Genomic DNA, 13,189 nt, shown 5'->3' on the forward strand with positions numbered 1-13,189 from the left:
GGAATCATTAAGGTTGGAGAAGCCCTCTAGGATCATCAAGCCCAACCTGCAGCCCAGCACCACCACCACTGTGTCCCACTAAACCACGGCCTCAGGTGGCACATCCACACGTTCTTTGAACACTTCCAGGGATGGGGACTCCACCACTGCCCTGGGCAGTCTGTTCCAACGCCTTACATCCCTTTCCATAAAAAAGCTGCCTCCAGGCCCAAAGGAAGTCAAAGACACTCCTCAGTGTGTGATGGCCAGCCCAGAACCAACCCTCAGCTCCAGGGAGGGAACAACCACACCGTGTCCCAGCCTGATTGATGGATTTTCACTCTCAAGCTCCACTGGGAAAAAAGGGCTGGGGGAATACTGTGTGCACATATTCTGCATTAAAATTGATCAACACAGGTAGATCTCAACGAGTACCAGTCTGAAATGGAAGACAGGCGGAGGAAGGCAAAGGGGAGACACCGACGCTGCAGCTCCAACACTTGGAACAAGATGAAAAATCCGAGAAAATACAGAGCTTCTCAAATCCCTTAGTCAGGCTGAGAACAAGCCACACTCTTTGGCAGTGCAAGGCAACTCTGAGTGGACAGTTTTCTCACCAAACAGGTGTCCTGCCTCTTAAAGTATTTCCAGACCCAAATCCCACCTAGGCCTGTCCTTCCAGGCTTCCTCCTGCCTGCAGCAGGGGCATGGGGCATCAGCATCACCCCCCTGGTTGTTTTTCAAAGCACAGGAAGAGTATCTGCAGGAGTTTCTGGTGGAACAAACAGTTTGGTTTAGAGCAGCTACAGCTGGTTTCTCAAAACTGGCAAAAGTAACTTTCAAAAGTTGCTTTCATCCACAAGTGCGATGTCGAGGAATTTTCCCCACCCTTCCACCAGCAGTTTTTGATTGTATTTAGATACAGATTAGGAGAATTAAAAAAAAAAAAAAAATATCTCTAAATTTTAGAAATATTCTTACTTATAAAATATTCTTATCAAAGCTGCTCAACTACTCCATTCCAGGCAGGGCAGCTGGGGAGGCTTCGGCTCAGTGGTGCAAGTGGGAGGAGGGAGATGCTCCCAGAAAACCCAAACGAGCTGTTCCATCAGGGCATTCTCCAAGGAGAAACCTCTGGAGTCTGGGAGAACCAACAGGGTCCATCCCACCCTCTGATTGCACTGCCAAGCAGCAGCACACGGATCATTCCAGCCTCTCCAGCAGCTCCCTCGAGCTTCCCTGCGGGAATTAAAGGGCAGAGTGATGACTGAAGTGTCCCACTGCTGCTACTCTGTGATAGGGGAAGGAGGTCTTTAAATCTAAATCCACCACTCACAGGCATTTCTGTGGTGTCTCCAGCAGGAGAACATTTCAGGGGTTTCTCTCTCCTACTTAATACATACAGACACCACGTGTCCCCAAAATGAAGCTCTGAAACCTGCCCACCCCTTCACCAGGTTCCTCTCCCCCCATTTCCAGCAGCTTTCAGCACCTGGTTTGCACAACAGTTGTTCCAGCAAAGGGTTTTGTAGAAAGTTTCTTTCATCTGGTGGCTGGAACATCTAAAGATCAAGTCACTGTTGCCCAATTCCTTTGGGCAATCGTTCCCCAAACATCACGTTCCTTTGTGCAACACCATCCACAGTTTCCCTGACAAAAGCAAACATCAGAATTGATGTAAAGTAAAAAAAAAAAAAAAAAAAAAAAAAAAAAAAAAAAAAAAAAAAAAAAAAAAAAAAAAAAGGCAGCTCAAAAACGAGCCTCACAAACCACCAGAGGTGAGGAAGTGAAACGAGTTTGCCTTCACTCAGGAGAACCCAAAACCAAGGAGAGCACGGAGCAGACACAGGGGATGCTCCTCCAAGCTCGGTTGCCTCTGCCAGGTGACAGTTCTGTAGCAGAGCAGTGACACAAGTGACACACACTGGGATGGCCCCTGAGCTCTCTGGAGACAACCAGCTAAGCCCTGGGTTCCAGGGATCTTCCCTTCCCCGCTCACACAAACACATCCCAGGCAGCTGAGGTGGGATTTGCGGCAAAGGCATCGCCACAAACACCTTTTTTTCCCCTAGTAAATCCAACAAACGTACTTGAAAAAATTATCCTCTGAGTTTAAATCAATTTTTACAGATAAAGTAAAATTCCAGAAGCCAAAACGTTAAGGGGGGGGTGGGTGGGAAGGGGGCCTGTAACCCGAGATGCAGCAGCTCTGCCACCCCAAACGTGCACTCTTGGACTTGACCGCTTTGCAGCTGCAAAATTGGCAACCTCTGGCCCGCTTTGGGGGCTGCTGGAGTCCAAGTGTATTTACGCTGACAGAGACAAGCAAAGGTTGTGACGATTTATTGACGCAAGAGCCACTTGGTGCTCCCTGCCAGGAATTAATCAGTGCAGGAGGAGCAGGAATTCTCTGTAAGCGCTTTGGTGAGCTGCTAAAAACAACAAGAATGACCAACACGATCAAAAAGAGAGGAGGGGGGGGGGGAAAGGATTAAGAGGGCAACTTTTCCACAGCAGCTTCTTTAGAAGGACTCAGAACTCACCAGCAAGCAGTGCCAGAACAGAACTATTTCATAACTTTCCTTGTGAAAAAGAAAATACGTGAGAAGACTAAATCAGAGCTTTCCCAAACCTCTGTCAACACAACCTGATGCTGTGTTTGTTCAGATGAAACTGCCTCAGATACATTTGGGGGAGGTGGAGGTGGTGACTGAGGGGCAGTGACCCTCCAGGTTGGCTCAACCTGCTGCCATTGGGGATCCAAAGGAGGAAAAGAGGCACCAGTCCCATCACCTGTTTGAAAGAGCTGCTGCACAAAGCTCCACTTGAAATTCAAAATCCAAAGGAAAGGGTTTAATGCAGACTGAAGGAACAGCACCAGCCCTACCTGCCAAGAAGGCATCACGATAAACCTGTCAAGAGCTCCGAGCCTGCAGAACAGGCCTTCCACCTGCTGGAAAGGGAAAAAAAAAGGAAGGGAAAAAGCCATCTCATGCCAATCAGATTCTTGCTGCTGGCAGGGAAGAGATGCCAAAGCCCTTCTCCTGGTTTTGGTAAGCTGTGAGGATCACATGCCTTCTCCTGGCAGGGGTCCTGTGAGACCACTGGCACCTTAGTTAGAATAAAGCAAGTTCTTGGAAGTTTCAGAGATTTTTTTCCTAAAGTGACAGACATCAAAGATTCAATACTTGGATGGACTTTTCAGAGTTTGCTGTATGGTCTTTTTACTGTTGTGGGTTATTTTTTGACTAGAGAAGTTGGTTAAAACTTGGTGCTAATAATGCCAAGGTCACAGGTTCAATCCCCTGGAAGGGCCATTCACTTAAGAGCTGGACTCGATGATCCTTGTGGGTCCCTTCCACCCCAGAATATCCTGTGATTCTGCTTGCTCTAGTTCAGGTTTTTCTGTCTTCCCATAGGAGCAGCTCAAGCATTTTCTAGATCGGGAGTGAAAAGAGTTTTAACCTGTTTCCTTTTATAGGCAGCACAAAATAAAGGTCACGGTAAACAGAGGGGTTAAGTCTGTTTAAGCAGACAGTGTGAGTCTGAAGTGCTGACACAGAAGAGCAAAACACAGCTCTCAATGGATTCCCTGAAAATCACCAGGCTTTAAGGGCTTCCTGCCTGAAGAACTGTCAATTGATCAAAACTACCTTTACAAAAGTAGTTCACAAACCACCCGCCCTCAGATCCCTCAGCAAACAACCCAGGGGAGGGAGTATTTCCCCCCTCCCAGCTGCTCCATGGAGTTATCCATGGGCATGGAGTTATCCATGGGCACGGAGTTATCCATGGGCACGGAGTTATCCATGGGCACGGAGTTATCCATGGGCACGGAGTTATCCATGGGCACGGAGTTATCCATGGGCACGGAGTTATCCATGGGCACAGCCCCCCCAGCCCTCGGGGCTGCCCCACTGCAGCCGCTGCCTCCCAGGACAGAAGAGTCACCTGGAGCCAAGGCTGGCAGTTCAACCCTCCCAAACCAGACCTTGCTCCCATTCCAGTTCCAATGTGCCCCAGAAAGCTATTTATGTGGTTTGGCAACACAACAGCTGCAAACAACACGAGGGCAGAGATTCCAGAATAGTCAAAGGGGCAGGATTGATTTTTTTTTTTAATTTTTTGTTAACGAATTATTTCTTTGAATTCAGCTGCAATTTCTCCAACATCCTGATCCCAGCCCTGCCATAGAGTTTCCTCCACTGGAAGCAACTCTTCCTTGCCCATGGTTGGAAGTTTCTTCTGGAGAAGGTGGCACTGGCAAAAAACTGCTTGTTCAGGGTTAAGTCAAAGGAATTATTTGGGATTACTTAGCCCCTGCTACAACCAAAATGACAGAAAGGAAAAAAACGGGACTGATAAAGTAAAATTTACTGATAAACTAAAATTTACTTTATCAGCCCTCCCCCCCAAAAAAAATCCCCATCACACATGACTAGAGGTTCAGACGGTATTTTAATGGTGTTGCCACAACCTTCCCCATTCTTCCCCCCTTTCCCAGGTATCCACAGGCTCCCAGTCTCCCCGGGCTGACCTTGCACAGCCAATCTGGCAGAACCTACTCCCACTCCGGAATTCACGCCTTCAAAATAAACCTGGTGTGGCTACATCAAAGTTGAGCAGAGCAGCTACAAACACTGGGAAGAGTAATCCCAGCCTGTGGATTCCTTGGCAAAGCCCGTGGTGCCAGGGTTCAAAGGAGGATGAACAATTCCCCACTGAATCCCAAACACGCTCGTGGGCCCCTGAAAACACCCGCAAGAACCGGTGCCAACGGTGGGACCTTCAAGCTGAGACAGGACGATCTCAAAAAAGCCCACTTGAGGTTATTCCTGTCTGGAATTCACCTTTCAATAGGTGGGAAGTTTAATATCAGCCTTCAGAGAGGCTAAAAACCTGCTGCAACATTTCAGCACATCAGTCCCTCAAGGATTAGCCAAAGCAATTCCCAGGGGGAACAGGGAGAGCTGCTGAGCTTCTCCAGGCAAACAGGGGCATCTGATTTCCCCCAATAACGGATGAAACGACAGTATTTCGATTTGGGTGATAGAAACAAGATGTTTCAAAGATGTGCTGAAGTATCAATTTTAGTTTTCTTAAAGGAATGATAAATTTTATGCCCCATTTCTCAGGGGTTTGACCACCCCACCTTGCAGGTGTCAGTGCACTTCAAAGCCCTTCCTTAAGGGCCTAAATACCCATAATGAAATAAATAAATAAAAGCATGTGGGGAAATTCCTGGTATCTGGCACGTTCTGGGGAGAAAGGGATCACAAAGCCTTTACTGAAGGATGGGTGAATTACTAACACATCCACAATTTTTCCTTCTCCAGTCAGGCACCTGCTATGCCATGTTCACTCACTCCTGGCTGTTTTCTGACTCTAAAATCAGATGTTAAAGGATGAAGAAATATACTAAAAACTGCACCAAAAGAAGAAGTGTCATTGCAATTGTTTCTCACTCTTCTTCCTGACCCAACAATATCACAGACTCACAGAACCATGGAATCTCCTGGGCTGGAAGGGACTCTCAAGGATCATCCAGCCCTGCCCAGGACACCCCAACAATCCCACCCTGAGCCTGAAAGTATAATCCAAATTATCCTGGAGCTCTGGCAGCCTTGGGGCTGTGCCCACTGCCCTGGGGAGCCTGGTCAGTGCCAACCACCCTGGGGGGGAAGAACCTTTTCCTGAGATCCAGCCTAAGCTTCCCCTGGCACAGCTCCAGCCGTTCCCTGGGGTCCTACGTGGAAACAACTTTAAAAAAAATCTTCAGCAGAGTTTGACCAAGAGCTCTCAGAAATAAGGCCCTATTTTCCCTTTTGCAGTACCTGCCAAAGCACAGGTACCAGACAGCCAAATTCCCAGACTTAAAGGATGAAAAATGCTGTGTACGGTTGACATCCCTCTGGGAATAAGTGGATTTTCTGCCCCTGTTCTCATATCATTTTCAGAATCAGTGGGATGACTGAAGTGGTCCTTCTCCATCAGCTCTGTCCCAATTATCTGCCCACATCAAGGGCACCCCAAGAAGCCTCATCAGTGTGAGAGCCTGGCATGAAGGCCACAAGCTGAATAATTTAAAATAAACCCCCAGAAATCCTGTTTAGCCCAGTAACAAATGTAATTTGGGCAGGTACACACAGATGAGATACAGGTCAAACTGAGGTTGACTAAAAGTGAGTAACAAAAATGTAGCAACCGCATAGAAAAAGGTTTGTCTCCTTTCCAACTGAGACACAAGATTCCAAGGACTATCTCAAACATTATTATAGAATCACCTGACTTTAAAAGTATGACCTTTTTTATATCCTTTACCTACCCTGTACCTCATTCAAAATAATCCAGAGTTCTCTGCCTCTCATCACAAGTACCTGCTTCTCATCTTTGCACTGCAGGACACATCACAGGCTGAAAAACTTCCCTTAGAAACAGGCTTTTAAAGAATTCCTAAGTGCAAGAACTGCATTTAAAGAAAAGGCAGAAATGAGAGGAACGTACTTGGCAGGGACACTGACCTAGCAGGAACTTCAACTTGAACCCCAAGTTGAAGCACAAAACAATTCTTCTCTTTTGAGGGTACAATAAAACCCTTGTACAGAAAGTCCCAACTATTTGATGCTCCAGAAAGCAAAAACTTCACAGGTTTCATGGGAGCAGACTTAAAACTTTCAAGGTCCTTAAAATGACACTGTTCCTGGAGGAAATCCAGGACAGGCTCAGCTCCCACGTACGGAAGGACTGGAATGCAGGTGGAGTAGGTGTCCTGCCGTGGGTTGAAGAAAGAGGAGCGGATGGAGACACGGCCAGTTCCCACCCGCACAGGTTTGCAGCTCTTCTGCCAGAGCTTGTTGCTGAGTTTTACTCCACAGCCAACCTCAAAGTTTTAATCAATAAGTGCAAAGCATTTATTTCACAGAATCCCACTGGTTTGGGTTGGAAAGGACTTTAAAGCTCATCCAGTGTCATCCCCTGCCATGGGCAGGGAGGCCTTCCACTAGCCCAGGTTGCTCCAAGCCCCGTCCAACCTGGCCTTGGACACTTCCAGGGATGGGGAATCGACAACCATCCTGTTACCTCTGCTGGGCCTGCCAAGCAGTTGAACTTTTCCCTAAAACTTCAGCTTCCCATGAAGCAGAGATGTGGCGATGTGGGAAGAGGACAGGTCTGGAGACATCTTTGTATTTCCAATTAAAGAAAGCACCAGAGAGAAGAAGACTGGACCTGCAGTCACCATAGCAATGACTTACTTGTAAACAGGAACCTGAATGCCCAAGCCTAGAATTATCCAGCAGCAATGACCCACAGCATCAGACTGGTGGGGAGAAGCAGGAATCCCTGGAAGTGTCCAAGGCCAGGTTGGACAGGGCTTGGAGCACCCTGGGCTAGTGGAAGGTGTCCCTGCCCGTGGCAGGGGGTGGAATGAGATGAGTTTTAAGTTCCCTTCCAACCCAAACCCTTCTATGATTCCATGATACGCCACATCCAGGTGTTGTTCCAGAGCACAGCCACCAAGTACCTGCCAAAGGAGGGCTGGAATTTACCGCCCCAGTCCTTCTGTTTATTGAAAGAACACTCTTGCCCCCAGATAACTTACACAGACAGACCCATTACTGCCAGAAAGTAGGTCAGTGTCATTTAAAGCCGCTTTGAAATGCATCTCCACAGAAACTTCTTAATCTTTCAAAAGAGAACCCATCAAATATTTATTGCACGGTGCAAAACGCTGGAGACGCTCACGGGGGAAAGCTCTTCTGTGTGCTGCATGAAATGGCTTTCCATGCCTCGTTGAGCAGTGGAATATGAAAGGAGAGTGGCTTTGTGCAGATAAAACCCTGTACAAAAGTCCTTATCAGCCCAGCAAATCACAGCACGTGACTCCCCGACTCGTTTTCCCAGCGCTGTGTGATCACACGAAGCTTTCCCGGTGTCTCCTCTCAGTCTTAATGATCCCCCTGCAGATTTTTCCCCTACCAGCCAGGCAAGCACGTTCTTCAAACTTCAATATTCCTAATTATCAAACATTCAGCACTGCAAAATGTAGCTGAAATTTGCATCTCTGCAAGAGTGGCTCCGGAAAAAAAGGATGGAGCATTTGCATTCAGACTGGCTAATTCCTGCAAGATAACATTTCATACACAAAATGCTCCATTGAACAGGGAGATCTGCAGCTTTTACAAAGGAAAGTGAACTTTAAACAAATACAAATCAGTTGAGTGATTAACTTTAAGTGTTTTGGTTTTTTAAAACTAATCTTTATGTATAACCAGTATCAGCAGAACAATCTTTACTGATTAAAGAAGCGAATGAGAGCGAAACTCAAGCCACTGAAAATTAAGAGGGGAGGGAGAAGGAGACTGCAAGGAATCATTTAAGGTCAATGAGAGAGGAAAAAACCTCAAAGTACAAAAAAAGAAAAACCTATAAAAAACCCCCCACATACTCACAGCCCAGTGAGCCTGGGTAAGGTGAGCACCATCAGCACCACGGGTTACATAAGGCAAGTTTAAATCGTGGCCAACAGGTTAAGGAGTGAAACTAAACACACTTTCCCCTGCCCCTCCAAGCTTTGTCATAATCCTAAATGTTATCTTAATTAGCCTAATTTTCTTAATTATACTTTGCAGCAACTTGAGCTTTCGGAGCAGAATTTCCGCGGTTTTTTTCCAGCTTTGTTCCAGCACTGGAAGAGGCGGCGGCTCCTCTGCCAAAAGCCAAAGAGCACGTGATGCCTCTGAGCTCGGTCTTGGCTGGGTCTGCACAGCACAGGGAAAAGCCCATCCTCCTGTCACCTCACTCTCCAGTTTCAGCCCCTTTCCCACCCAAAGCAACTCCCATTCCTGCCCAGGAATCTCCAAAACCTCCCTGACACCTGCCGGGAGCTGACTGTGCCTGCAGCGAGAGGGACACCAGCACCCCACCAGCTTCTCCTGCTCCACACGTGTTTCTGTGGCAAGTTCAGCTCACAAGAGCTGCTGGTCTTAACCCAGATTTCAAGAAGGACACCATGGAAAGAGCCTTCAAGCCCAGGAAACAGAGCTCAAGGTCTTCACTCTGTGCGCAGGGCTCAGACTGATTCACCCATCGAAGTTCTTGAGGATTAACTTTTCCCACCTGGGTATTCGGCTTCTCCAAAAGCTGCTCCTTGTTCTCTGAGAAATCTCACTCCAAAACACAACAAAAGGGGCAGTGATGGGGGAAGAAGTCACACTTTTCTCCCCCAACTTAGTTTTCTCCATATCTCTTCACCCTGTTCCGTGAGAAGCCCTCAGCGCCCAACACTTCTCACAGGAGTGAAAGGACAATAAAGAAAAAGCACAGGAAAGAGACCCCCAAACCACTTTCATTCATCTACCCTGCAACAACTTTATGGCACTGTTCCTAAAACATCCCATTAGTGCTGGGTTTGGAGAAGATTAGAGAAGAAAGCTTGTACCCACTGAAGCAAGGTTTAATAGGCTCTCGAGTTAAGCCAGAGCCATCCCTTAAACAATGCACATCATTAGGAATAATTACCTCGAGCTGCATAATCAACACCCCTATCACAACTGACATAAGAAGTCCAGATGTCATCTCTGGCAAGGGCTGGGAAATATTTCTGCTCCTTGTTATAAAACTGACTCTTAAAAGAGAAATGAGCCCTAAGAACACCGGGCAGGGGGGAAAAACCACCATGATGAACTGGAGAACTTCAACCCAAAGTAAGAATCCAGCACCCAGGGGAACACAGGGTGTCCAAAGCAATCCTGCTGGGCTGCCACATCCCATTGTAGACATGGTTGTTAGAAAAAGGAAACTCAAACTGACTTTTAGTGTTCCAGACACACTGAGCCAGAGCAGCAGAACCAGCAGAGTCAGGACAAAAAAGAGGCAGGTGACGAATTATAAAGGAAAGCAAGAGAAATCAGCAGCAGGGTTCCATCAACACAACCCAACCAGGAAGGTCAGCACCACTTCCTGGATATCTGGAGGGCTGCTCCCTAAGAAGCAAAGCAATATCCATGGCTGGGTTTGGAATACAGGGAGGTATTTAAGGTATCCCACCACAACAAGAGCAGGTGGCCACGGCTCCCCAGTCTCACCCCGAAGTGAGACAGGAAAATACTGAACTAACAATTATCCATTCTCTGAAGAACAGATCTCTTGAAAAACATCACTTTGCAAGAGGTGTCCCAGGTATACTTAAGTTTCCCAACTCCTCATAGTTTCGAAATCTACATAATGGAAGGAGAGGCCAGACTTTTGTTTTTTCTTTTTTGATAACACTGATCATTTCAGAGACTTAGAAACTCGTTCCAGTTGCTAGGAGAGTGTGAGATTTAACACTGCTGCTTGGGAGCTCCAGCATCCTTATTTATTGCAGGATTTGTTTGCCCACAAATTAGCAGTTCCTTAAGTCTTAGGAGCTGTTTGCTGGCTTCTAACACTTCAGTCTTATTTAACTCTTAACCCAAACCTGATTAAAATGAAGTCACGAAGTAATCTCTCGGAGGCAGAGTTAAATAAGTCCTTCCACGTGCCTGGTTGTTGTTGGATTACTTGATTCCCAGCAGCCATTTTTTGTACCATAAACTGACACAGCCAAAGGATAATTAAAATTCCTCTCCCAAAGTTCACAAAGCTCTGCCTAACTAACACAAAGTTACCCAAAACTCACTAAATACAAATGTATGAGGCACCTCTAAGCTCAAGAGCAGGTAACTGAGTAGCTACAGATCCTCCTGACAGACAGAAATGCCCAATTTTGTAGTGATGAATCGGGTCTTAAATTACAAGACACGTTAGAGACAATCCCCCAGACAACAGTGAGGTGGATCAACTGACTCCTGTTCCAGCAAAACTATTCTTTCCTATTAAAAAGTACTTTAAAAGTCAAAGAGTTTTCTTAAATTTCAGTAAAGACACCAGCAGGACCGTGCCCATTCCTTACAGGTACGTTCCATATCCTGAAGGCTCATCAGCATAGATTTAACAAATTAAACATCTGGTTAATGACTCAGAAAAACTCCAACAGCTTCCAGTGATGCCACAATTAGAAACCTAAATTTTAGAGCAATTAGAAACCCGAAATGGTAAGATTTCCTTGTAACTCTGGTAACAGCAACAGCATTTTCCACCTTCACACAAAGTTTTAGTTCTAAACCAAGCAGAAGAACAGGGAGAGGGGCTGGATTATCATTTCAACACCACAAAAGGTCCGTTGGTGCAGCAAATACCGTGTGTTTTGGGGTGGTGGCTGGAATTCCAGGTGGTGTTGCCCTTACCTGGATGGCTTTGGGAGCTCATTGCTGGTAGTGTCTAGTCCTTGGGAGAAGGGACTCGAGATCAGTTCCACGGAGTAAGAGCAGCTCAAAAGAGCTCCAAAGCTTCACCAATACATAGGAATTGGAAGTGGGGATTAAATCATGGCCACCTTATAAAATCCAGGGCACAGTGACATGCTGAGTTGTATGGGAAGTAATCCAAGAGGGTGGCAGAATATCTTCTAATGGCTTTTAAAATGGGAACCTGCAATTAAAGAAAAAGATGTCTATGTTAGCAAATTAAGATTAACAACCATTTAAATTACACATTGTATAACTTATTTATCCCCTAGATTAAACTCCAATACTATTTTAGTCATTAAAGGCTGCAGAAAGAGTAATTTTCAGAGTTATAAATGTTATTTTGATCAATAATCAGGGAAAATGCAGACTGGCATTTAACATTATTTAAAAAAAAACAAAACAAAATAAAAAACCCCAACAATTCAAAACCCAACTTTTCAACATTCAAGTCTTAAAAACCCAAACTTCCGTGTTAATTCTCATCCTCCAACAGCACCATATGAAGCCACTTCAGTCCAACAGCTTCCATATTTTAAAAGCCATATGTATGAGTGGTAACTGTGCTTCATGCATCTGTTCCCCAAAGAAGCCGAAAGAAAAATCCCTCGGTGCCAAGAAGTGGTCTTGGAGCAGGAAGGAAAAAAACCCACACAATCAATTCCACTCCCACTCTACCCAAGCCTCCAGCAGATTACTAAGCAGCAACTTCATCCTGCCCCAGGGGGGGGGGGAAATCCACCATTCCTAATTATTTTTAAGCTGTGTATTAGAGAGAAGGAGGGAGAAGAGAGGAAAAGCACCCACAGAGTCAGCAACCTTATGTACCCCTGCCCCCCAAAAATATAAACCCAGACTGACGTTCACTTTGGGGGCACTCAGGGGTTTTCTGGCACTACACCAAGTGACATCCAGTACTGCCCATCCCTGGAAGTGTCCAAGGCCAGGTTGGACAGAGCTTGGAGCAGCGTGGACTACGGAAGGTGGGTGGGCTTTAAGGTCACTCCCAACCCAAACCCTTGTGGGATTTCATGATCCCTGAGCATCCCTGTTTTCCAGGCGGGTATCTCAGGGATTCTGCTCTGTCTGGGATTCTGTGATTCTCGAACATCCCTGTTTTCCAGGCGGGGTTTCCCAGGGATTCTGCTCTGGTCTACCACACCTGCCACTGGTCCCTCCCAGCCAACAAACAGATTGAACTCACCGTGTCCTTCGTGCACAGTATGTGACAACAAGGGTTATTTCCCTTCTTTGCACCCAAAAATCCCTCAGCACAGAGGCTCCCACCTCTCCTGGATACAGGGATAAGGTGTGAACAGGCAGCACCCAGAGGAGGCTCCTCCTGCCCTGACCAGGCATCACCCAGCATCACCAGTTTACACCCAGTGCTCCCCAGCCCACCACAGGGATGAGGTCACCCCTGGCAGCACCCAGCTCCTTAACCCATCCCAAGGGATCCAGCTGACTCTGCTCACCCCAAACTGCTCCAGCAGCACATCCCAAGGAGTGGTGCCCTCCAGCAGCACTGGGATCACCGGGATGGGAACTCCTCCTGCCTTGCACAATGAGCAGCTGCCCAGAGTTTAGCTGTGCCCTTGCATTCCAAGCAGTGCCATCTATTCTTGGAAGAGCTCCTATCACACCCAGACTTGTGTGCTCCTTTTCAAGAAGGCACCAAAACCACGTCCAATCACCACATTGCTTAGGATGGGCTTCCCAAGGTTCCTTCCCTGATGTGCAGAATAATGCCCCGGCAGATGCTGCAGAACACAAGGCCTTCCTTGCTGTACTTCATTAAAAACCCTCTTTAATTGGCTGTTTCTCTCCAGCCCAAGTGTCTCAGCATTACACTCTCCAAGCTCCATCTTGCATTCTGAGGGACC

The 13,189-nt window shown here is 46.7% G+C and overlaps 1 protein-coding gene across 5 annotated transcripts in view; it reads right to left on the reverse strand.

Moving 5' to 3' along the window:
- HDAC4 (histone deacetylase 4) overlaps window positions 1–13,189 on the reverse strand; it is a 190,854-nt gene that overhangs the window by 153,392 nt on the left and 24,273 nt on the right. For all 5 annotated transcript variants that reach the window (XM_039382769.1, XM_039382767.1, XM_039382768.1 and 2 more), the window contains exon 2: window positions 11,247–11,490. In XM_039382769.1, the coding sequence (XP_039238703.1) occupies window positions 11,247–11,268 (22 nt within the window). In that variant the 5' untranslated portion in view covers window positions 11,269–11,490. The remainder of the gene's footprint in view (window positions 1–11,246; window positions 11,491–13,189) is intronic.

The sequence above is a fragment of the Pipra filicauda genome, unplaced genomic scaffold, assembly GCF_003945595.2.
Source record: "Pipra filicauda isolate LSUMZ 115617 unplaced genomic scaffold, ASM394559v2 scaffold282_size1924045_pilon, whole genome shotgun sequence".
Taxonomy (NCBI): domain Eukaryota; kingdom Metazoa; phylum Chordata; class Aves; order Passeriformes; family Pipridae; genus Pipra; species Pipra filicauda.